At 44.7% G+C, this 25,385-nt stretch overlaps 4 protein-coding genes and 1 pseudogene across 6 annotated transcripts in view; 2 read left to right on the top strand and 3 right to left on the bottom strand.

The window, feature by feature from the left end:
• LOC144698165 (uncharacterized) overlaps positions 1-25,385 on the top strand; it is a 224,551-nt gene that overhangs the window by 119,318 nt on the left and 79,848 nt on the right. The window lies entirely within an intron of this gene.
• LOC144698151 (uncharacterized) lies at positions 3,178-4,349 on the bottom strand. Its single transcript, XM_078570095.1, has 2 exons — positions 4,266-4,349; positions 3,178-4,052 (listed from the first exon to the last, which is right to left on the bottom strand). Exon 2 carries the CDS (start codon positions 3,686-3,688, stop codon positions 3,230-3,232), a length of 459 nt encoding a protein of 152 aa, XP_078426221.1. The 5' UTR covers positions 3,689-4,052; positions 4,266-4,349; the 3' UTR covers positions 3,178-3,229.
• On the top strand, positions 5,182-7,137 carry LOC144698150 (zinc finger protein 567-like). 3 transcript variants are annotated; one of them, XM_078570093.1, is made up of 3 exons: positions 5,182-5,230; positions 5,574-6,042; positions 6,207-7,137. In XM_078570093.1, exons 2-3 carry the CDS (start codon positions 5,736-5,738, stop codon positions 6,479-6,481), a joined length of 582 nt encoding a protein of 193 aa, XP_078426219.1. In that variant the 5' UTR covers positions 5,182-5,230; positions 5,574-5,735; the 3' UTR covers positions 6,482-7,137. The 3 variants fall into 3 exon arrangements, with proteins under 3 accessions (XP_078426219.1, XP_078426220.1, XP_078426218.1); XM_078570094.1 differs by having other exon boundaries at positions 5,199-5,230; positions 5,630-6,042; XM_078570092.1 differs by lacking the exon at positions 5,182-5,230 and having other exon boundaries at positions 5,377-6,042.
• On the bottom strand, positions 9,192-12,126 carry LOC144698149 (uncharacterized). The gene is made up of 2 exons (XM_078570091.1): positions 12,021-12,126; positions 9,192-11,395 (listed from the first exon to the last, which is right to left on the bottom strand). The coding sequence occupies exon 2, from the start codon at positions 11,037-11,039 to the stop codon at positions 10,185-10,187; it is 855 nt and encodes a 284-aa protein (XP_078426217.1). The 5' UTR covers positions 11,040-11,395; positions 12,021-12,126; the 3' UTR covers positions 9,192-10,184.
• Positions 14,386-25,383, bottom strand: LOC144697731 (uncharacterized; annotated as a pseudogene).

The following is a 25,385-nucleotide window of genomic DNA, read 5'->3' as shown; positions in this document are numbered from 1 at the left end:
GAAAAAAGAATCGCACCATTCACACTGGGGAGAGACTGTACACATGTTGTTTTGTGCGTGTAAGGCTTCAACTGATCGTCCAACCTGGAGAGACACAAGGACACTGGCACCTTGGCGAATCTGTGGAATTGGGGGACAGTGGGTTGGGATTCATTTCCCCATTTGAACTGGAAACTGATCAACGCAGTCAGAATGGGGAGAGGCCATACACCTGCTCTATGTGTGGAAATGGATTCACTCAATTATCCAGTGTGTTGACACACCAGCATGTTCACACCGGAGAAAGATCATTCAGGTGCTCTGTGTGTGAGAAGAAATTTGCCTACTCATCTGACAAGCTGGCGATGAGCAAGTTCACACTGAGGAGCTTCCATTCCCCTGCTGTGTGTGTGGGAAGGGATTCACTCAGTCAGACCAGCTTCTGAAATACCAGCGAGTACACACTGGAAAGACGCTGTTCATCTGCTCTTTGTGTGGGAAGGCCACGCAGTCATCCAGCCTGAAACCCCAGCGAGTACACAAGTGACTGCAGGAGTTGAATTCTGTTATTGCTGCTGCTAATCACATCCAGGATTGAACTTGTGGGTTAATCGTGAGGTGTGTAAGAAATGTGTCACAGCCACTCTCTTCCATGGTTCAAAGCTCGTAGACACAGAACAGAAGGCTCCCTTACAACTGTGTTTAGAGTCGGGAAGAACAGTGAATGCTGGAAACGTGCTGTCAAATCAGAGATTGGTGTAAAACAGTGATCTGTTCCTGACTGAGAGTGAAACAGCAGGTTTAAGTTTCCAGTCTGATGATTATTATGGTACGAAGATTTAAAATTTGTGTGATATTCCTGAGTCTACCATTTTATGGCAATAACAAGTTGCATTTGTGTATGGAACGTTTATAAGCGCTTTCTCACCTTCCATTGACTTCAATGTAATGGAAACTGGCTGTTGGAACCTGTCAGCACTTGAAAGATATTTACAAATGATTCGAGGGTGTCTTACAGTTGGGATCTTTCTCTGTTCTGTCCACTCGAGGCATTAGATAACAGACTTCCTTCTGTGAATATCGAGCTGGAGTATTGGGCCATGATGTGTTTCCTTGTTCATCTTGTTGACTCTAAATGTTGAATCTTGTGGTTTCAGACACCAGGTAATCAAGCTCACAACAACAGATTGTCTTTTCCTGACTTTATTAACAGCACTGCAATCATAAAGACAGAGTAATTCCTTACATGGTTCCGGTCCTCTGAGAAGCATTTGAACGATGAAACTTATATGTACTTCAGGAACTGTAATATAGGAAAAGTGTATTGGTCTGTAATTTTAATTCGATATTCCTTCTTTTTATATCCCACCTACCACTTCCCTGCTGAATTTGTTTGTCTATTTCATATTATTACGTGATTGTCACATTTCCATATTTTTAACTTGATTACTTAGTCTATAAATGAATTTTATGAGTTTTTTGACGTAAGTTACACTGCAATTCAGCCTTTGGGCTGTGAACATATTTCTTGAATAAAATATTGTATCAAAAAAATACTTACCCAATATGGGGAACAGAGGATAATTCAATGGATTCAGAGCTTTCTTTCCAGCTCTGGTCGAACAAGCTGTGGCTAAACTGGAGATATTTATATTTTAACTTGTTCACTACATTCGTGATCTGACCATCTTCAAACTATAACCACAAGGATATCTGTGCATTTTTCTGACCGTGAGCACAAGGCTGTTAATACATTTGCTGAGTCAATTTCAATTTAAACCAGGTTTACAGACATGATGCTCTATTCACACACCAAAGGTGCGAGAGATGCTGTGGGACACACACTGTGTCCAGTAGCTGAAAGTGTTTTACAAACTGAGCTTTAGGTTTAGTAATCCTGGATGTGTTAGTGATGTATTTCCTAGGTGCCAAGACTAGGAGAGACAGTCTGGAAGGTATGGGGAGCTGGGACTTGTCCATGAGAGGAACTGAAGGTAGGAGAGCTGAAATAATCTAGAGTTAGAAAGGGGGAAAGGTCCAAAGATGGAAGCGTCAGTAAAAGGACATCAATTACTTTCCTTTAATTCTGCAGAATTTAAGAGGATAACTGGAGCACTGAGTGCAGTTTTGGTCTCCGTATTTAAGGAAGGAGGAGGTCTTGTGGTGCAGTGGGTAACGTCCCTGTCTCTGAGCCGGAGGCTCTGGGTTCAAGTTGCACTCCAGGACTTGGCCACGGAAGGTGTGTTCATCACACAGCCAAACAGCTCGGGTATCAACTTATAAACCCTCCCAACTCACACCGATGGCAGATGGAAAGAGAGGGAGGGAGTCCGTGTCACCCATGTGGTGGAAAGAAGATTGGAGTCTCTTCCATCACTATTTCTAGCTCCGGACTACAACATGTATGTTAAAGTGTATGTTGTCACAGCAACTCGGACTCCTTAGGGGGGCAGTTTGCTGGATGGCTGGTGAGGATCCGATTGGTACAAACAGCATGGAGTTTGATCCCTGTTCCAGCTGGGGTGGATTTGGGACCCGCCTCCTTGCCCTGTGCAGGGTGGAGATCAGGGTGCTGTGAGTCAGACCTGCTTTCAGGCAGGGAACTGAAGAAGATGAAGATTTAATGAAGGATATAGTTGCATTGGGAGGCGGTACAGCACTATATTGGTTCCTGGGATGAGAGGGTTGTCTTATGATGAGAGGCCTATATTCTCTGGCGTTCAGGGGAGTGAGAGGTGATCTCACTGACACATATAAAATTCTGAATGGGCTTGACAGGGTAAACACTGGGAGGTTGTTTCCCCTGACTGGGGAATCTAGGAGATGGGGGCACACACTCCGGTTAATTTAGAATTGAGGTGAGGAGACATTTATTCACATGAAGACATGTGAATGTTTGGAATTCTCTTTCCCCAGAGGGTTGTACATGCTCCATTGTTGAACATATTTAAGACTGAGATAGACAGATTTTTGGTCTCTCAGGGAATCAAGGAAATGGGGAGTGGGCGAAAAAGTGCAATTGAAGCCAACAATCAGCCATGAAGGTATTGAATAGCGGAGCAGGCACGATGGGCCATATGGTCTGCTCCTGCTCCCCTCTCATGATTTTATGACATGCAGTCTGCTTCCCCCAAAACTGATACATTTGACCAATGTCCAGAATATTAAACTCCAGGCCTGTTATAGCAGGTATTAACATCAGCAAAAACAAACAAAGGACTTGATTAACAGCAATTTCCAACCTCTACAATCACTTGTGAACTCGCTGGTGTGTCAGCAAGTGAGACGAACGAGCAAATCTCTTCCCACAGACAGAGCAGGTGAACGGCCTCTCCCCAGTGTGAACTTGCTGGTGTCTCAGCAGGTTGGAAGACTGAGAAAAGTGCTTCCCCCACACAGAGCAGGTGAATATCTTCTCCCCTGTGTGAACCCGTTGGTGTCTCACCAGGTTGGATGAAGAAGTGAATCCCTTCCCACACATGGAGCAGGTAAGGGGTCGCTCTCCAGTGTGAACTCGCTGGTGTTGAATGAGGTGAGATGACTGTCTGAATCTCTTCTCGCATTGAGAACAACCAAATGGTCTCTCGTCAGTGTGAACAAACTGGTGTTTAATTAGATCCGGTGAGATTTTAAAGCCTTTCCCACAATTAGAACATTTAAATGGCCTCTCGTCAGTGTGAACTCGCTGGTGTAACTGAAGGCTGGACATCAGAGTGAATCCCTTCCCACACACGGAGCAGGTGTATGGTCTCTCCCCAGTGTGAGTGCGTCGATGAGCTTCCAGCTGGGATGGGCAAATGAATCCCTTCCCACAGTCCCCACATTTCCATGGTTTCTCCACGATGCGGGTGTCTTTGTGGCTCTCCAGGTTGGACGATCAGTTGAAGCCTCATTTATATTCAGAACACGTGTCCAGTTGCTCCCTACTGTGAAGGGTTCAATGTTTTTTTCAGGCTGTGGAACTGGTTCATGCTGTTTCCACAGTCAGTTCACTGGGATACTCTCACTCAGGTTTGTGTGTGTGTCTTGGTACTTCGGTTTGCATACTCTGTAAATCCTCCCCTTCTAATACCCTGTAAATTAAATTTATAAAGTTTATTATTGTAAATACAGGACAGATATTTAGAATCGACTGTTCTAGTTACCATGGAACTTTCTTTTGTCTCTCAATTTCCATAGAATTGTGCTTGATTGCAACTGCCCTCTGAAATGGCCTAGCCAGCCACTCAGTTGTGTCAAAACACGCGACAGAGAAAAACTCTATGAGCGTACCGACATCAAATTACCTTCAGCAGTGCAAGAAGGCGGCTCAGCACCACCACAAGGGAAATTAGTAATGGGTAACAACTGCTGTCCTTGCCAGCAATGCATACAGCCCATGACTGACTTACATAGGTTTCATATTTGTGGTTTCTTTTGTTTGTTTTCGTGAGTCTTCCCTCCTAATCCCTGTGAAAGGAGTTTATTAAATCCATCACTGTCAGCCCTGGGCAGAAAGTCACATTCTCTTTCTGCTTCCGGGCCCTGGATAACTGCGCATGCGTACTGCTACAAAGCTCGGCCCCTCTGGACACACACGTGACCCAGATACACCAATCGGCTTCTCTCTCGGACAGTGGGAGCGGTTGGGAAAATTAAGAAACAATTGTAGGGGAAACATTTTAATCAACATCTACCAACAGATATATTAAAAGCTTACTTCTTACTGTCTAAGAACAGTAAAATGTAAAAGGGACTGCTTAATGCATGGGCAATCTAAAAGATTTTGTAGCACCATTAAGCTTTTGTGCCAACCACTAAGCTTAACAGTTGACAGGACTGTAAAGCTCTCGGGGTAGGAATTCAATTCAGTGCAATAGTTTTGCAACTCAATGTTCCTGCAGATGGATGGGGGTGAATTGAGTCCTTCCCTTCAACCACCCGTAAATAAATAACTATAAACTAATCGGGACTGTCAATGGCGGGGCTTTTACCCATCATCCGCCGCGGTGGAGAATGCCCCCTATCCACACCCCGGGACAGCAATACGCAGGCGCAGTGATGATGATGATGGATAAACCCTTGTTTACCGCATTTGCAGCCGGTAAGCGGAGAAGGGAGCGATGGACCCGGCGGGTGGGCAGGGAGGTATCAATAACACCCAGTGTCGGTTGCCAGCACCGAATGAGGACCTGCAGTCCAGCGTTTGAGGCTCCGAGTTTTTTTTCCCGGGGAAAGGCCCAGATCAACGGCCGCCATCTTGTTTTAGTAGGTAGGAGAGCGCATGCGCTGCAATCTTGGTGACGCAACAAAGGTAGGGCGGGTGTTCAGGGTCTCAGTGACCAAGAGAAAAATCATTAATAAATAATAAAATCATTGATTTTATTCTCATCCTGCTCACAGGGGCTGGAGAACTGAACCCAGGCAGAGGAGGGGAACGGAGAAACTGGGAGTGGAGGAAAGAAATGGTGCAGATGGTGAGACGGGTTTCGATTTCAGCCCAAGGGGAGGGAGACTGTGTGGAATGGGGACTTACAGCTTTTGGAGAACAAAAGGGAAAAATATCTTCCAAAGAAACTAGAATTGTCTTCTGAATTTCTATCCTGGACTTACAGCGATGACTATTGTAAACTCCTTTTCCAGGTCATTAAAATGGAGGATTTGTATACAGGAAACTCAAACATCATGTCAAGAGTAGACAGAGTCACCTCAGTCATCAAGATCTGAGTATCATCAGCCTTTGAATGTAGAGGAAGAAATGTTTGTCTCGTCTGTCTATGGAAAAATATTACAAAGATCAGTGTGACTGGAAAAGCACTGGGACACACATCCAAGTGAGAGGGTTCCAATGCACTGACTATGGAAAGAGCTTTAACCAGTTACACGGCTTGAATAAACATCACACCATTCACAGCAGACAGAAACTAAACCGTACAGGTGTTCTGAGTATGAATGAGGTTTCAACTGATTGTCCGTTGGAGAGACACAGGGACACTAACACCATGGAGAAACCATGGAAATATGGGGACTGTGGAACCGGATCCATTTCCCCATCCCTGCTGGAAATGCATTGGCGTATTCACACTGGGGAGAGGCCATTCACCTGCTCTGTGTGTGGGAAGTGAATCTCAGTAATCCCGCCTTCTAACACATCAACTTGGTCATTCCGATGACAAACATTTTAAATGTTCTGACCATGAGAAAAGCTTCAAAAGAAAAATGGATCTGACACACCAACTCCTTCACACTGGGGAGAGGCCGTTCACCTGCTCTGACTGTGGGAAAAGATTCAGGAGTTCATCCAATCTTAACACCCACCAGCGAGAGGCCATTCACTTGTTCGATTTGTGGGAAAGGATTCACTCAATCATCTGTTCTGCTGACACACCAACTTGTTCACAGTGCTCAGAGACTGTTCAAATGTTCTGACTGTGAGAGGAGCTTTAAAGGCCCAACAGATCTGCTGAAATACCAGCGAATTCACACTGGGGAGAGGCCATTCACCTGCTCAGAGTGTGGGTAGGGATTCACATGAACATCCCACCTTCAGAAACACCAGCAAGTTCACTCCATTAAGAAACATTTTAAATGTTCTGACTGTGGGAAGATATTTAAAAGCAGAAATCAAATGATGCAACACCAGTGCTCACACACTGGGGAGAGGCCTTACACCTATCCTGTGTGTGGGAAGGAATTCAAATATCCATTCCTTCTGCTGACACTCCAGCGAGTTCACGTCAGGGAGAGGCTGTTCATCTGCTGTGTGTGTGGGAAGGGATTCAGTGTGTCATCCAATCTGCAGAGACACCAGGATGTTCACAAGTGACTGCAGGGGTTTGAATTCCATTGTTATTACCGTAGTTAATCACCTCCAGGACTGGACAATGTTCATTTTGATACGAGGTGTTTGTTTCTGCTGATAATGATCCCTATAACTGGGCTGGTGTTTAATTCTGGATAAATGTTAAATTAATCAGCTTGGTGTCAAACACACTGTGTGGAGTATTTGTTTTCTCCAGGATAAGAGGAGACTAATTGAAATCTTGTTGTCAACTGTTCCATTTCTGGGCCTTTTCTCCTCCGTTCAAGAAAGATTTGTATTTCTGTAGAGCCTTTCATGACACCAGGATATCTCAAAGCATTTAACAGCTAATGAAATTTCTATGAAGTGCAGCACATGTTGTAATGTAGGAAATACAGCATTTATGCACAGCAAGATCCCATGGAAGCAACATGATCAGACCCAGAAAAGCTGTTTGAGTGATGTTGATCAAGGGATCAACATTGGTCATGACACTGGGCAGAGCTTCCCTGCTCGTCAAAATAGCAGCAATGGATCTTGTATACCCATCGGCTGAAGATCTCATCTGACAGTGCAGTGCTCCCTTGGTACTGCAACGGAATCGTCATCCTTCCATCTACATGACATGATGGACGTACAGCAAATCAAACTGTTGGGGATGGGGGAGCCTCATATGGTTCATTTTTACTGATGGCTGAAGAGACCAATCCGTGGGAGGCAGGTTCTGCCACAAGTGTCAGATGTGAAGTGGTTCTCAGGTGGGGTTGTGGGTTGTTGTTTTCAGTGTTGGCGCCTGTTGCCAAGTGGCTGCAGTCACCAGGATGAGAATAGCCAAAGACAGAAAGGTCTGAAAATCTTTTGGTGATAAGGAATCATGTAATTTAGCAGTTTTTATGATGTGAAATAAATTCAAATTCTTCTAGCCCACTTCAAATGGGTGGAATTATTCAACTTCAAGTGGGTAAAACCTGAGTTTTCCTTTTGTTTACCTTCTATTACCATCAAAACTGTGACCAATGCCTTTGTATCAAGTCACCAGAGTGAGATGAGCATTCAATGCAGTTACTGCCTGTAATACAGGATGAAGTCCATACTAACAACAACATGAGCTTGCTGGGTTATGTACATGCGAAGTGAAGCAAAGGGTTATGTCAGTGTGTCACCAGCTATTTTCCAATGTGCCACCATTTTAACTCACCAATACCTTCGAGGGCAATTAGGGATGGGCAACAGATGTTGGTCTTGCCAGTGATGCCCACATTGCATAAACAAACATCTATACAACAAAACTCTTGAAAATTAACGTGATCCCAGACGCCAGTAAGAACAAAGCAATAAAGCAGCACAGTAACATTCAGCAAATAATTGTTAAAATCCACATCATAGATCAACATATCAATATGAAAGTCTGTATTTTTAAAGAACTTGCTAAAAATATTATTTTACACATTCGTAGGTTAAGCCAACTCAGTGAAACTCCTCACACCTCCATCCTCCCACACACACTTTGTAATCAGCTGCTCCCTCACACCGCCCCCCCCCCCCCCCCCCCCTGCCCATTACACACACACACACACACGCCCTTCTTTCCAAATCCCACCCACTCACTCACTCGGCAGTCCCATTCACCAACCCCATCCATTTAGCAGTTTCTCTTCTCAACCCTGCCCCCCGCCCCCCCCACCCCCCCAATTCTTCCCAACCTACACCCCTACCCCAACTCATTCAGCAGCCCCTCTTCCCAATGCCCCCACTCACTCACTCGGCTTTCCAAGAGCCTGACAGCAATACAGAGCCATCGTGGGGCCCCATCGAACCCTTCGTGAGCAGGTCACTGTGACTGAAAACTGGCACTGATTCACTATAATCAGCCAAGACTTGGGTTCCACTGCTCCCAGCCCGCTAGCTAGTTCTGTGTCAAAGCAAATCCCTTCACAGGTCAGGGACTCTCATTCGAACTTGATTCAATGAACAACTCATATTATAAACAAAGAATGTACCAGTCTGAAATAGCCAGTTGTTAAATTAATTTTAGAAGACTAATTAATCTAATGAAGGTTGTTCAGAGTCTATTTTCTACAAGTACTTTATTTATTGAATTATACTATTCACAATAAGCTGCTGTTTCCAAATGTTCCAGAGAACAAAAGACTTCTGTCTCAGGCTCGACTCTGCTGCTTCCCCACACCCCATCCCCAACTGGTCTGCATGTAGATGTAGTCTTTTAAGCAAAACCCTACTGAAGGTCTTCCCTGTGACACTGAGAAGTGAGATGCCCCTGTAGTCTTTGCTTTTGTATATTGTGATGATTTTTGAATCACACATATCGGATCGAAGGGATCATACCTTCCAATAGAGACAGAGGTCGTGAAAGTGTGGCAGGAGATGGGACTTTCTGTGCTTGAGCAGTTTGGCTGCAAGAGCCGGGTGCCTTCCTGTTTGCTAAGAAATCGATGGTCTTTTTGAGCTCATCCAACTCAACCCTGACAGGAAGCTGTGGGAAAGTGTCAAACGGAAACTGGGAGATGTCCATCTCATGGGTGTACAGCTGACAGTAGTGTTCAACCCAGCAGGACATATGTTTACATCAGTTGGTGAGTACTTCACCATCTGTCAATTTCAATTTCAGGGGGGCAACTTTGGTGATGGTAGGACCAAGTGTGCTCTTGATCCCATCATACATAGCACGCAGATTACCATTGTCACAGGTGGTTTGGATTTCATGTAAGTTGATCCAGAGTTTATTTGCACATCATCACCCTGTTCTTTTTGCACAACTGTCTTGATACTTTTAAGTGATTGAGTGTTCTATGCTGTGCATCTGGTGGGCTTTGCTTTTTGCTTCAATGACAGATGCCATCTCTGCTGAGTGGGTCTCAAACTAGTCTTTGTTGTGGGTTCCACCTTTACCAAAAGTTGCTGCTGCTGTGTCAGAAATGATTGAATCAGTGACTTCCAAACTTCATCAATATCAATGTTGATTGATGAAGCTTTTATTGATGTGCCTGTAAAATATTTTACTGTTTTGTTTATGTTCCTTAATTTAGTTTCATAATGGAGGTGTCACTATGAAAAATGTGGAAGTCATTAAGAATTGTCAGCAAGGATTAATTAGCACTTTCTAATTGGAGATGTTAATCGGAGGAACCCTTCAGACACTGAATTGTAGATTTTTCATCAAAGATCAATTTAGGATTGAAGTAAAAGTTCATAATTTTATTGTAAGCGGGTTCTTGTTGAGATTTCTTAAACTAAGGGGAAAGATCACAGATGGTGCTTTTAAAACGGGACATTGCAGACCCGAAAATCAGTGACATCTCCGGAACATTCAACTCCAGCCAGTTATGGGGTTGTTAATAACATCAGAATGCCAATGCTGGACCTGATTCACAGCAGCAAAAACAGCAGAAACCAATCCCCGCAGTCATTTATGAATTTGCTGGTGTCTCAGCAGGTGTTGCGACTGAGTGAATCTCTTCCCACACACGGAGCAAATGAACGGTCTCTCGCCAGTGTGAATTCTCTGGTGTATCACCAAGTTGGAGGACTTTGTGAATCCTTTCCCACACACAGAGCAGATGAATGGCTTCTCCCCAGTGTGAACTCGCTGATGTTTAACAAGGCTGGATGAACACCTGAACCTTTTGCCACAGGAGCTGCAGGTGAATAGCTTCTGCTCAGTGTGAGCCTGCTGGTGGTTCTGGAGGCTGGATAACCGAGCAAATTCCTTCTCACACAAGGAGCAGGTGAACGGCCTCTCCTCAGTGTGAATTTGCTGGTGTGCAGTGAGGTTGGATGAAGATCTTAACCGCTTTCCACAGTAAGTGCAGATGAATGGCTTCTCCTCAGTGTGAATAAGCTGGTGTGTCAGCAGGTGGGATGACCCAGTGAACCTCTTCCCACACACCGAGCAGGCGAACAGCCTCTCCCCAGTGTGAATTCGCTGGTGTGCAGTGAGGTTGGAAGAAGATCTGAATCTCTTTCCACAGTAAGTGCAGATGAATGGCTTCTCCTCAGTGTGAATAAGCTGGTGTGTCAGCAGGTGGGATGACCCAGTGAATCCCTTCCCACAAACTGAACAGGTGAATGGCTTTTCCACAGTGTGAATGTGTTGATGGTTTTTCAGCTGGGATGGATAATTGAATCCTTTACCACAATCTTCACATTTCCATAGTTTCTCTTGGGTGCTGGCCCCAGTGTGACTGTGTTGATGAATTTCCAGAAGGGATGGATAATTGAATCCTTTACCACAGTCCCGACATTTCCATGGTTTCTCCATGGTACCAATGTGCTTGTGTCTCTCCAGATTGGACAATCAGTGAAGCCTCATCCACATACAACACTTGTACAGTTTCTCCTCACTGTGAATGGTGTGATGTTTTTTCAGACTGTGTAACTGGTTAAAGTTCTTTCCAGTCAGTTCACTGGAACACTCACTTGGATGTGTGTTTCTCGGTGCTTTTCCAGCCACACTAATGTTTGAAATCTTTTCCAACAGACTGAACAGAGGAACATTTCTCTTTCCACATTCAAAGGCCAATGATATTCAGGTCCAAATGAATTAAGTGAGTCATCCAGATTGTGATATGATGTTAGGTTTGAGTTTCACATCTGCAAATCCTTCCTTCTAATATTCTGTAAAGGGAGTTTACAAAAGTCATCAAAACAGACAATTCTAATTTCTATGGAACTTGTTTTCCTCTCTTGTTTCCCCAAAGCTGTAAATCCCCGTCCCACACACTCTCCCTCCTCCCTGGGCTGAAATCCAAACCCATCTCACCATCTCCACCATTTCTTTCCTCCACTCTCAGTTTTCTCCCTCCCTCTCCTCTGCCTGGGTTCAGTTCTCCAGCTCCTGTCTGCAGACTGACAATAAAATCAATGAGTCTTATTGGGGGTTTGGGGCCTCCAGCGGGTGTTTCTGAATCCTCCCCGCCCACCTCCCAGGGTTTCCTTCCTTCCCACAGATCAGATCCTCATTGATTTGAGCCCAAAATGTAACCTCTTATTTATTGTCCCCCCTCCCCCATCCTCTGATGTGAACCATCCTCCACTCGCTGAGCCAGGATGGCGGCCGTTAACCTGGGCCTGTTCCCGGGAGGGAGAAGCCCCGCAGCTGCAAACCAGGAGCTGATAATTATTCCTCAGGGTTTGCGGATCCACAAAGTGTTTCCAAATCCTCCCCGTCCAGCCGCCGGCTCCATCGCTCCCTCCCCCCCGGGCCTGTCACCGCGGGGTAAACACGGGGCCTGGGGCCTACCCCAGAAGTTGCTCCAGTTCCCAGTCCAGCCGCGGTTTCCATTCCTACCCTGTGCCCACAATCTCCTCCCGCCTCCCGAACCGTCCGCTCCTCCTCACTCTGTCACCATGACTGAAACTGAGCATGCTCAGAGCGCACACCCACACTGTACCTGCGCACTGGACTCCTAAAGTCATTGATAGGGGAACTTTCCGCAGCGCGGGGCGTTCTGGGTAAATAATCCGCCATTCAATTGGCAGCACATATTTCAATGTATCGGCTTCCCAATCGAGTTCGGGACCCGGGGCGCAACACACAAAATATGTACTTGAAGTGTGTAGATACCCAAATGTCTGGACCTTCCTCCCTGATACAATCTGTGCAATTCTCCCCCACCTCCAAATGAAATTTCATATTGGAAAAATGTCGAAGGTTGAAATTCACAAAGATCAGTGCAGGTACAAACTCGTGGAAACAACCTGCTGAGTTTCCATCACTTTTTAAAAAAATTCCGATCTCCAGTATCCACAGTGTTTTGCTTTTGTTTCACTGCTGGTACCTCTGTAAAGAAATATAAGCTGAAAAGCTCAGATAGGGTAGATGGAATGGAATGTGTCTTGTTTGAAATGTAAACACCAGCAGATTAGTTAAACAGAACGCAGTTTCTGGACTCCATATTCTCCGTAATTCAATGTGATCTCCTATTTGCTCCTGATCACCATGTTGCACATCCACCACTTGCACTGCACATGCTCAGAGTACAACCTGAGTAATCACACTGGGCTCCTGTAGTCATTGATGGGGCACATTCTGGCACATGGAAAACTATGGATTGTAACAGTGTCAGTTAAAGTCCAATTAGTGAACAAAAATTTTATCACCACATCGAGACTGGACCTGTTTCTGTAATGTTATTCCAAGGGATAGCGATTAATTAATGCTCGAGTCCATACAGGAGGTGATTTAATACTTGGGCCCACAAAAGCCCCCACCCCTACCATAAACTCTGTTACCTCATCACCGACTCCGGCCCCCTCCCTTACCACAGTCTGAGGTTGAAGCAGACTAATAGCAACCTTAGTTTCCTATTTGAGCCTGAGCTGAGGGCTAAGCTACTGACAACGTGTCTTCTCCATCACTAAGATCACCTCCTTCCACCTCTGTAATATCAGTTGTCCCCATCCTGCTGAAGCCCATTTCCTGCTGAAATCCTCATCCATGCCTTTGTTGCCTCCAGATTCGACTATTCCAATGCTCTCGTGGCTGGTGTCCCATCTTCCACCCTCCATAAAAGTTTGCTTATTCAAAACTCTCCTGTGGACAGCAGTTTAGTGGGAATAGGGTCAATAGAGCAGAAGGTGGGTCTCATGGACAAGATGAATTCTCGAGAGGATAAGGGGGGATCGGAGAGAAACTAAAGAAATATGAGTTCAGAGCTAGAGCCGGGCAGATCTTTAGAGGAAGTTGGGCCCGATGGTCAAGTGGAAAGGAGGGAAGCAGCAGAGGCAGCTGGTCAGATTGTCTCAAGCTTGGAGACAAGGAAATCTGTGAGCTCCTCACACTTTCTGTTTGAGGTGAGGGTGGAGGAGACAGGGGAGAGGGAAAGCCTTTCAAAAGGAACTAACTTGTGTTAGAGATATTAAAGGGACTCGTCACACTGTGTGTTTAACATAAAGCTGATTTATTTTACTTTTACCTAGAATATTAACACCTATTACTGGACTAGATTTTATTAACATTTTCAGAAACAGATCCCAATGCTATTTTCATTTTGAGACAAGTGAGGGGGAAATATTGGGGAGGTCAATGAAATACGAAGATTGTATTCATTGATCTGGAGAAGGCTTATGACCAGGTGCCCAGGGAGGAAGTCTGGAGATGTGTTAGAATTCATGGAGTCCCTGAGAAGTATATATGACTATTACAGGACATGACCAAGGAGTTCCAGACAAGAGTAAGAAGCTGTGTGGGAGAGAGTGAGTTTTTCAAAATCAAAGTTGGATTGCACCAAGGATCGACACGGAATCCCCTCCTCTCCCTGATTCGCATGTTGTAACTGTGAGAGGAAGTGAAATTTGCAGATGACACTGAGCTATGATGAGAACATGACTGAGTATCTGGGGAACTGGAGAAAAGCACAGGTATGAAGATTAGTTTTTTTTTATTCTTTCATGAAATGCGGAATCACTGATAAGACCAGCATTTGTTGCCCATCCCTAACTGCCCTTGAACTGACTGACTTATTAGGCCATTGCTGGGGCAGTTAAGAGTCGACTACATTGCTGTGGGTCTGGAGTCACGTGTAGGCCAGACTGGATGAGGACGGCCGATTTCGTTCCCTAAAAGGAAGAAAATCCTTCCTTCACTAGTAAACCAAAGACCTAATTCATGGACTGTCGGTGTGAGCCTAGGGAAGAGAATCAGAGTGAAGGTGAAGAGATTAGGGGTGAATACTTGGAGAATGTGAGTAGCTTCAAGTACCTGGGGCCAGCGATGGCAGAAGATGGAAATATGGAAATTAAGAAACAGATTAGCTTTGGTTGGAGTAATTGGAAGAAGTGCAGTGCAATGTGATGTGATCGAAAAGTGTCACTGAAATTGAAAAGGAAGAATCTACAGGACAGTTGTGAGACCGGCCTTGTTGTACAGAGCAGAAACTTGGGCAATATCAAGAAGAGAGGAACAATGACTGGATACAATGAGATACAGATGCTGAGATGGATGTGTGGAGTGACAAGAAAGGACAAGATCAGGAACCGGTATATCAGGGGGTCAGTGAAGATTGTGGAAACATTGAAGAAAGTAGCTGAGAAGAGATTGAAATGGTCTAGTCATCCATTGTGGAGAGAGAGAGGAAATGTGGTAAGGTGAGTGATGGACATGGGACTGTCAGGAAGAAGGAAAAGAGGAAGGTCTAAGGGCCAGATGGAAAGATGTGGTGGCCAGAGACAGAAATGCAGTGGGATTGGAAGAGGAATGTGTGAGTGACAGGAGATGGAGAAGGTGATCAAGCAGCATCGTGGTGACCCCAAGTAAAATGGGAGGAAGATGAAGAAGAAAAAAACAGATCTCAATGAACATGGTTCAGTCCTGGGTGTGGTTAACAGCAAAATCAAATCACGGGAGTTACTCATGAACTCGCTGGTATTTAAGCAGGTTGGATGACCGAGTGAATCTCTTCCCACAGTCCGAGCAGGTGAACAGTCTCTCCCCAGTGTGAATTAGCTGGTGTACAGTGAGGTTAGATGATGTCTTGAACCCAGACCCACAGTGAGAACGGTCTTTCATCGGTGTGAACATGTTGATGGGATATCAGTGTCCCAGAACTTTTAAAGCACTTCCCACAGTCTGGGCATTGAAAATGTCTCTCATCAGTGTGAATCGTTGGTGTATCAGCAAGTCGGGTGACTGAGTGAAGCCATCTCCACACTCTGAGCAGGTGAATGGTCTCTCCCCAGTGTGAGTGAGTTTACGTAAATGTAGGTTGCTGGACTGAGTGAATCCCTTCCCACATATGGAGCAGGTGAATGGTCTTTCTCCAGTGTGAACTCGCTGGTGTATCAGCAAGCTGGATGACCGAGTAAATCCTGCCCCACACTCAGAGCAGGTGAATGGTCTTTCTTCAGTGTGAACTCGCTGGTGTCTCAGCAGGTGGGATGACTGAGTGAATCTCTTCCCACAGTCAAAGCAGATGAATGGTCTCTCCCCAGTGTGAACTCGCTGGTGATTCAGCAAGATAGATGAATGGGTAAATCCCTTCCCACAATCCCCACATTTCTATGGCTTCTCCCCGTTGTGATTGCATTTGTGTTTCGAGAGGCCAGATGTTCGGCTGAAGCCTCGTCCACACACAGAACACGTATACGGTTTCTCCTCATTGTGAACGGTGCTTTTTCCTTCCATGTTCAAAATCTAATGATATTCAGGTTACGGTAAATTGGGTAACTCTGTCAGATTCTGATGTGATGTTTGGTTTCAGTTTCTCGGCTGCAAATCCTCTCCTTCTAAAAACCTGTCAAATTGATTTAAACCAGAAAACAGGCAGTGAGAGAACCCACAAACACACAAAGGCACCAGAAAAGTGACCATGACCAAGAGGGAGAGAGAAAGAGCGAGAGAGAGAGAGCGAACTGCCTTCTTAAACTGCTACTGTCTATGTGATGTAGGTACACCCACAGTGCTGTTAGGGAGGGAGTGCCAGGATTTTGACCCGGCGACAGTAAAGGAACAGTGATACATTTTCAAGTCAGAATGCTGAGTGGCTTGAAGGGGAACTTCCAGGTGGTGGTATTTCCATGCATTTGCTGTACTTGTCTTTTTAGATGGTAGCGGTCGTGGGTTTGGAAGATGCTAAGCGTCTTGGTGAGTTCCTGCAGTGAATCTTGTAGATAGAATACAGTGCTGTCACTGCATCAGTATTGGAGGGAGTGAGTGTTTGTAGATGGGGTGTCATCAAGCGGGCTGCTTTGTCCTGGATGGCATCAAGCTTCTTGAGTGTTGTTGGAGCTGCACTCATCCAGGAAAATAGGGAGTATTCCATCACAATCTTGACTTGTGCCTTGTAGATGGTGGGCAAGCTTTGGGGAGTCAGGAAGTGAGTTACTCCTCACATGATTCCTAACCTCTGACCTGCTCTTGTAGCCACAGTATTTATATGGCTAATCCAATTCAGTTTCTGGTCAATAGTAACCCCCAGGATTTAAATGGTGGGGGTTTCCGCAATGGTAATGCCATTGAATGTCAAGGGCTAATGGAGAGATTCTATCTTGTTGAAGAGGGTCATTGCCTGGCACTTGCATGGCGCGAGTGTTTCTTGCCACTTTTCAGCCCAAGCCTGGATATTGTCCAGGTCAGCAGCATTTGGACATGGACTGCTTCAGTATCTGAGGAGTCACAAATGGTGCTGAACATTGTGCAATCATCAGCGAACATCCCCACTTCTCACCTTATGTTGGAAGGAAGGTCATTGGTGAAGCAGCTGAAGATGGTTGGGCCAAGGACACTACCCTGAGGAACTCCTGGAGTGATGCCCTGGAGTTGAGATAACTGACCTCCACCAACCACAACCATCTTCCTTTGTGCTAGGTATGACTCCAACCAGCAGAGAGTTTTCCCCCTGATTCACATTGACTTCAATTTTGCTAGAGCTCCTTGATGCTTCAGTAAATCAGTTGATGCCTTGATATCAAGGGCAGTCACTCTCACCGCACCTCTGGAGTTGCTGGAGCTATGTTAAAGGTGCTTTATAAATACAACAAATTGTTGTTGACTTGGACCTATATCACCATTCCTTCATCACTGCTGTATGAAAATCCTGTAACTCCTTATCTAACTGCATTGTAGGAGCAACTTCACCACATGGACTGCAGCGGTTCAGGAAAGTCAAACATCATCTTCTCCACAGCTAACTGGGAATAGGTAATAAATACTGCTGGTCTTGTTAGTGATGCCCAAATCCCAAGAATAAATTTTAAAAACATGCATATGTCAAATAGATCAAAAGCATCAAAAGAAATCCTTGTTCCTAAAACAGTTACATTGCCTGGACAGTGTCTGTTTATTAACCTGTTCTCACCTAGTATCTACCTCCCTCGACAATTTCACATCGGATATTGCTGGGCCCAACTGGGTTCCAAAGTCCTCAGGGTTAAACCAAGCAGCTTCTCCTCCATCTCCACTCCAGCTCAAACTGATACAACAAAGGCTTTCAAAGGGAATTGAATAAGCACCTAGAGAGGGAAAATTGCTGGGCTATGAGGAAAGGGGTGGAGGGTGGGAATAGCTGATTTGTTCTTGAGAGCGCCAGCATGGGAATGATGAGCTAAATGGCCTCTGTCTGTATTATAATCATTCTATGACTGCATAAAAAAGACCTACACTGGGGGCCACGGACCAACCTCTACAACCAACACCCACCCTGATGCAAATAAGTTTTTAATTGGTCCATCTCTGTTTCTCGATTCAGTTCAGAGAGAAACACCTGCAACAAAAAAAAGCAAAATACTGCAGTTGCTGGAAATCTGATATAAAAAGAGCAAGCGCTGGAAATACTCAGCAGGTCAGATAGTAACTGTGGAGAGAGAAAGAGAGTTAACATTTCAGGATGTGCAGAATCAATTCCAGAGAATAAAAATGGAGCATAATTTGATGGTCAACTTGAGCTCATGAGCAAAAGAAAAACGATCTTTAGTGCAGGAAAAACAATTCCTGACCATTGGAAGATAAAGCTGGTAAATCAGTATTGGATAGCCAGGGGATGAGTAACGGTGGAAACCTCATTTAGACACATTTGGAAGAAATAACAGTAATATACCAAACATGGTTAAAATACATCCAATATTAGAGGCAGAGGAAGTTAGACAATGGCAGAGAGGTGGTCAGGGAAGGCAGAGTGAAACAGAGTAATGGATAGACATGGATTCAGAACCACAGTAAAGGAGCCACACCAGCCCCAGAGCCATGGAACCAGAGCACAGCACTAAAAATTCTAAATGGTAGATGAATGTTCAATAATACTCACCTCTGAAACAATTTCACTGTTTTCAAAATTTTAATCTGCTGGAGCCTGCAGTTGAAAAGATAGCAGAAGCACTGGAGTTAGAGAAAAATCTCATAATTTTCAAATCTTCTAACTCCCTGTAACAGAGATTACAAAAGCAATAAATGTCAGTTCAGGATATAAGTTTAGAAGAGACAAATATTTCTCTTGGTTTCAGTTAACTGTGTGTAAATCCTCTCATTCTAACCCCCTGTTAAAGAGATTTCCAAAATCCATCACCGTCAGTACAGGATAGAAATTCACAACATTCTCTCCACCTGCTGCCTGTCCCAGGATTACTTAAGCACTAGTTAAACCACACCTAGAATATTGTGAACAATTTTGGTCCCCTTATCTCAGGAAAGATATAGTGGCATTGGAGGCAGTCCAGAGAATGTTCACGAGGTTGATCCCAGGTATGGAGGGATTTTCTTATATGGAGATGTTGAGTAAGTTGGGCCTGTAATCATTGGATTTTGGAAGAATGAGAAGTGACCTTATTGAAACATATAAGATTCTTAGGGGGTTTGACATGCTGAGATGCTCTCCCCTTGTAGGAGAGTCCAGGACCAGATGGCATAATCTCAGAGTAAGGGGTCGCCCATTTAAAACAGAGATGAGGAGAAATTTCTTCTCTAAGAGAGTAGTCAATCTGTGGAACTCTTTATCACAGAGGGCTGTAGATGCTGGGTCGCTAAGTATATTGAAGGCTTAGATTTTTAATCAGTAAGGGAATCAAGGGTTATGGGGAAAAGGCAGGAAAGTGGAGTTGAGGATTGTCAGATCAGCCATGATCTCATTGAATGGCCTACTTCTGCTCCTACGTCTTATGGGACATATGTGCATTGGAAGCAGTTCAGAGAAGGTTCACTTGGCTGATTCCTGGGATTAGGGAGTTTATTTTTAATGCAAACGTTAAGCAGTTTGAATTTATCCTCATTGGGGATTAGAAGAATGAGAGGTGATCTTATTTAAACCTGTAAGATTCAGGGGTCTTGACAGGATAGATCAGGGAGGGTGTTTCCACTCAAAGAGGATTCTAGAATTAATGGGCCAGTTTAAAAATAAGGGGTCTCTCCTCTCAGGCTGAGATGAGGAGGAACTTCTTCTCTCAGAGGGTTGCTAATCTTTGGAATTTTCTTCCCCAGAGAGCAATGGAGTCTGGCTCATTGTATAAATTCAAAGTTGAGTTAGATAGATTTTTAATCTACAAGGGAGTTATAGGGGGCCGGCAGCAAAGTGGAGTTAAGGTCACAATCAGATTAGCCATGTTCTTATTGATGGCAGAGCAGGCTCGGTGGCCCACTCCTATTTCTGATGTTCTTAGGGTGGCCGCGCAAACGCCCTGCAGCACCTTGACCCTCTAAAGATGGTGGCAATTAACTCGGGCCTGTCACCAGCTCTTGTGCGCAGAGTGAGAATAAAATCGATGAGTCAATTATTTTTTTTCTCCTGGTCACGGGGACCCTGAAGCCCCGCCCCGCCCCTCTGTTGCATCACCAACACAGCCGCGCATGCGCTCCGTTCCTCGGTGGCCATTAAACTGGGCCTCTTCCCGGGAAAAAGCCCCAGAGCTGTAAACGCAGGACCCGCAGAGTTTTATTCAGGCCTTGCGGCCTACACCAGATCTTTATGAAGCCTCCTCTTCCTCCCCATCCCGACTCCCGGCTCCATCCCTCCCTCCACCTCATCGACTCTCACCCGCTGCAAAAAGCGTCTCCCGTAATTACAAGGCTCTGACCAAAGTGACACTGCGCATGCTCTGGACACAGTCCAATATTGCTCCTGCGCACTGAGCTCTTGTAGAGGGAATAGGGCACATTCACATTCGCAGGGGATGTTGGGCAACAACAGCGCCATTGATACTCCAGACAGAAGAGAAAATAATTCTGTTACCAATTGAGATAAATTGATTTAAAAATCACATAAATTCTTGTCAATGCTGTGTTTCATTTCTCAAAGTGATTCAAACCGCTGCTCTCCTGTGTTTTAAAAACTTTTTTGACTCTATCTCCTCCTCTGAAGGTGTTGATTCAGGCTGGCTGCAATCCCACAGTAGCTGCTTCCTCTCTCTTGATCTCGCTATCCCCTGATACTGAATATTCACAGTTTTATAGAATGATACAACACAGATGGAAACCATTAGGCCCATCATGCCTGTGCTGACTCTTTGGAAGATCTAAACAATTAATTCCTCAGACCTGTTGGCACTGTCAGAACAGTGTATATCTGCTATAGAAATGGAAGCGGTGATTGGAAAAGGTTTTCCAGTTGGATACTTCTCAGACACACTCACCACTGTGGAAAGATCAATTGTCCAGCTTATTAAGCAGAATTGAGTGCTCACTGGTTGGTTAAGCACACAGAGTATTTGGTGGAGTTAAATTCAAAAATTCTACACACCCTCATATACTGCAGTGACATTATTAGTTAAAGGCCAAGGCAAGGGAATATCCTTGGTGTGATAGAGTAAATGAATTGAGATACAAAGCAATGACATTAACATCATAAAACTGAAAAAATTACCAATTGGCTGGAATGTTGCAGTATGAAGGAACCCCACATACTTGTCAGGTGAAAGAGGCCATATACAATGGACCTATTAAAGCCACACCACTGTTAGACTCCACTGGGGTTTTTTGTGGATGAGTCTTGGTTTTATGAACAGGGACCATATTAGACTGGTACTACATCTTTGATTCCCCATGACAGCCGTAGTATCCTTAGTAAATGCCCACCACAATACTTAGTCCAGAAATCTGAGGTTATTGTGATCAAAGCCCTTCAAACCGTCACTGATTGAATCAGGAACTATTCTGAAACCTCCTTGGGTTGTAACTCCTTCAGGGAAAACCAATTTCTCTGGCAAAAAAAAAAACACAACAGCAAGGAAACCACTCACCCACCACTCCAAACTCCGAATGATTTGGGATATTGCTGGTAAGTGTCCGGGGCAATTTGCTATTTGTAAGGCGAAGGTACATCAACAGCAGGAGTTAGTGAAGAGGGTAATAACCAGGCAGACTGACTCACTAGGAAAGCTGCTGGGATGTCCTTGGGATCCACCCAAAACTCCATCATTGGCACCGATATGACAGACTCCAGTTAAACCTGATTTTAAAATTTGTCAGAATCCTGACCCTGATGTGACTATAGTCAAAGAGGCCGTACACCATAGGAGACTTTACCTCATCCCTCACAGCAAGTAAGGACTCGCTCATCCGACATGACGAGGTTTTTCTATTACATGGATGGGTCTAATTTGACTTGAGTCACACCTCAATGGCTCAGAACAGGATTCATTTTATTTATGGGTCAAATTGGGGACATGTTTCTCTTTTTCAAGTCATCGATATGTCACACAATTACTATTGGTGGCAGAGGATGCACCAGGGTGCACCAGGGTGCACCAGGATGTCCATCATAACCGGAACCTGTGTCTCATCTGTGTCCAAATCAATCCAGATCTTCAAAATTTAAGGTTCCGATGGACACATCCCACCTGAATGATGTTCCTGGGAAACATTGCAGGTTGATTATACAGGTCCATTGTGCACATAAAAGGAGGGGATTAGGATATCATGGTAATTATAGATATGTTTACTCGGTGGATTCAAGATTTCTTGGTATGTAATAATGATGCAGTCACTACAGCCAATATCCCATGGGAATAGATCTTTACCAGATGGGGCTTTCTGAAAAGGATAGAGTGATATTGATTCTCATTTCACAGCAGAAGTAATGCAACAGCTCTGTCATCTTATGGGTATGTCACTACATTTCCACATCCTCTACCACCCAAAGTCCGGTGGGATGCTCGAGAGCTTTAATCACTCTGGATAAACAACACTGAAAAAAGCTGTCGTGGAGGGAGCCCATTCAACACCTCCAGGGAGAACAACCCCATCCGTTACATTATCTCCTAAATGGGAGATGAAGTAATGTTAAAAAAAAATTGTGAAAAGAGGTAGGGCTAGGAGGCTATTTGGGAAGATCCATATGATGTTCTGGATAATTGGGAGAATAAAATCTTATATTATTTAATTGGAAATGAGGAAGGGAAGCACAATATCCAAGTTACTATGAAGATCACTGTAAACAGTACAAAATGAAAAGGTCAGATAAGTACATGGGGAATAAACGCTTGTGTTTGATTTTAACCAACAGGGACTTGATGTGGATGGTCATCGTGCTGCTGGACTGTGTCCAGGTTGAAGCCCTATGCATTTCCCCCAGATTGTCTTTTCTGAGCTCCAGCCAGATGATGCTAAACACTCAATTGAGAAAGACAAAAATCTACAACAATGTGTTTAAACCAAAGTTGATTTATTCCACATTCAAACAGAATATTAAACTCAAGCCCAATGATGGGATTATTACCATCCGAGACAAACCATGATTCTCACAAGGAACGTGGTTCAATCCTGCCTGAGATTAACAGCAGATTCCAGCCTCCACAGTCAGTTGTGAACTCGCTGGTGAGTCAGCAGAGTGGATAACTGAGTAAATCGTATCCCACACATGAAGCAGAGGAACAGACTTTCTTCGGTGTGAGAGTGTTGGTATGTCAGCAGATCATTTTTACTTTTGGTATTGAAATGTTGTCTTATCAGTGTGAATGCGCTGGTGTCTTCACAGATGAGATGAAATAATGAATCCCTTCTCGCACACAGAGCAGGTGAATGGCCTCTCTCTGGTGTGAACTTGCTGGTGTATCAGGAGATGGGGCGACTCAGAGAATCCCTTCCCAAACTCGGAGCAAGTGAAGGGCTTTTTCCAAGTGTGAACCAGCTGGTGTATCAATAGGTGGGATTAACAAGGAAATCCCTTCCCACAATTGGAGCAGGTGAGCGGCCTCTCCCCGGTATGAACTCGTTGGTGTGTTAGCAGTTTGGACAATTGCGTGAACCCCTACCCGCACTGAGAACAGCTGAGCGACCTGGAACAGGAGTGAATGTGTTGGTGCTTTTTCAGCCCACATGGATGTATAAAGATCTTCTCGCAGCCAGAACATTTGGACTCTCTCGTCACTGTGAAGCTACAGGTATCTCAACAGGGCAGAGAAATTAAAGAACCCCTTCCCACACTTGGAGCAGGTCAATGGCCTCTACTCAGTGTGTCTGAGTCGATGAGTCTCCAGCTGAAATGAGTAATTAAATACCTCCCCCCAGTCCCCACATTTATCTGGTTTCTTCTCAGTGTGACTGTGCATGTGTCTCGACAGGCCAAATGAATGGCTGAAGCCTCGTCCACACACAAAGCATGTATATGGTTCATCCCCGCTGTGAACAGTGTTTTTTCCTTCCACATTCAAAGGCTGATATTGTCCGATTTTGACTTGATATTTGTTTTGAGCTTCCGTCTGCAATCCATCCCTTCTAACACCCTGTAAAATGAATTTAAAAAAGGGCAAAGGGAGTGAGGGAGAACGCACAAAAGCACAGATAGGTGATGAAACTGAACTGAATGAATTTAGTCATTTGTGGAGCCAACACGAGGAAAAAGTGACCATGAAAACTGTTGGATTGTAAAACCTAACTAGGTCATTGATGTCCATCAGGGTAGGGAACCTGCCACCCAATATTGACCTACAATAAGACTGTGGCCTCAACAGAAGCAGATAGAGAGGTAGAAGGTTTAGGGCTGTGGCGTAGGAATGATACTGAAGGAGAGGGGTCTTATGCATTGACATGTCGACAAGAACTTAGACATGACCTCCTAAAACTGTGACTTCCACCCACTTTAAAGACAATAACAGTAGGTGCATGTGGAAACCCACACCATCCTGACTTGGACTCTCTGTTTCTTCATCATTGCTGGGCGAAAATCCTGCAATCCCTTACCTAACAGCATTGTCAAAGTGCCTTCAACACAAGGACTGCTGTGGATAAGAAGGCCCACAATCAGCTTCGTGTGGAGCAGGTTGGATTTCACAGGATGTGGGCATTGCTGGCGAGGCCAGCATTTATTGCCCATCACTAATTGCCTTTGAGAAGGTGGTGGTGAGCCACCTTCTTGAGCTGCTGCAGTCTATGTAGTGTAGGCACACTACACTGCTGCTGGAAAGGAGTTCCAGGATTTTGATAGTGAAGGAACGGTGATATAGTTCCACGTCAAGATGGTGAGTGGCTTAGAGGGAAAATTGCAGGTGGCGGTGTTCCATGAGTCTGCTGGCCTTGTCCTTCTAGGTGATAAAAGTCGTGTGTTTGAAGGTGCTGTCGAACAAAACTTAGCGAGTTGCTGCAGTGCATCTCATAGATGATACACATTGTTGCCACTCTGCAACGGTGGTGGAGGGAGTGGATATTTAAGCTGGTCGGTGGAGTGTCAATCACGCAGGCTGCTCTGTCCTGGATGTTGCCAAGCTTCTCGAGTGTAACTGGAGCTGCACTCATCCGCTATATTTTCTGGCCTTGCTGGCAGAAGCCCACACCACAAGAATTAATTTGAAAAACTAAATGGAAATGAATGAAAAGCCTTTACTGAAATTATTGCTCTGAAGAGAATACTTGTTTACTTTGTAGGGGCTGTGTCTGTTTAGCAACCGAACATCCCAGAGGAATCTATCTCCCCTGGCAGTCCACACATTGTGAATTTTGAGGCTTAACTGGGCAGAAAACTACACAGAAGATTCTCCCCCATCCCCATTCCTTTTCAAACTGATACAATAATAAAGATCCACTCAGGAGGCCAGGGACAGGCAAGGGCATCCAACTCCAATCCTGAGGCAAATACTGGAAATATTATGTTGGTTAAACAGAATATGTGCAGAGATAACTGAAAAAGAATTCCATTCTGTTGAGTTTTTGCCAAGACGCAGGAAAACACTTACCTGCAGCTGCTCATTA

The sequence above is a fragment of the Cetorhinus maximus genome, chromosome 23 (genome assembly GCF_964194155.1).
Source record: "Cetorhinus maximus chromosome 23, sCetMax3.hap1.1, whole genome shotgun sequence".
Lineage (NCBI taxonomy): Eukaryota > Metazoa > Chordata > Chondrichthyes > Lamniformes > Cetorhinidae > Cetorhinus > Cetorhinus maximus.
The sequence above is the reverse complement of the archived record's forward strand: the minus strand, read 5'-3'. Positions and strand labels throughout refer to the sequence as shown.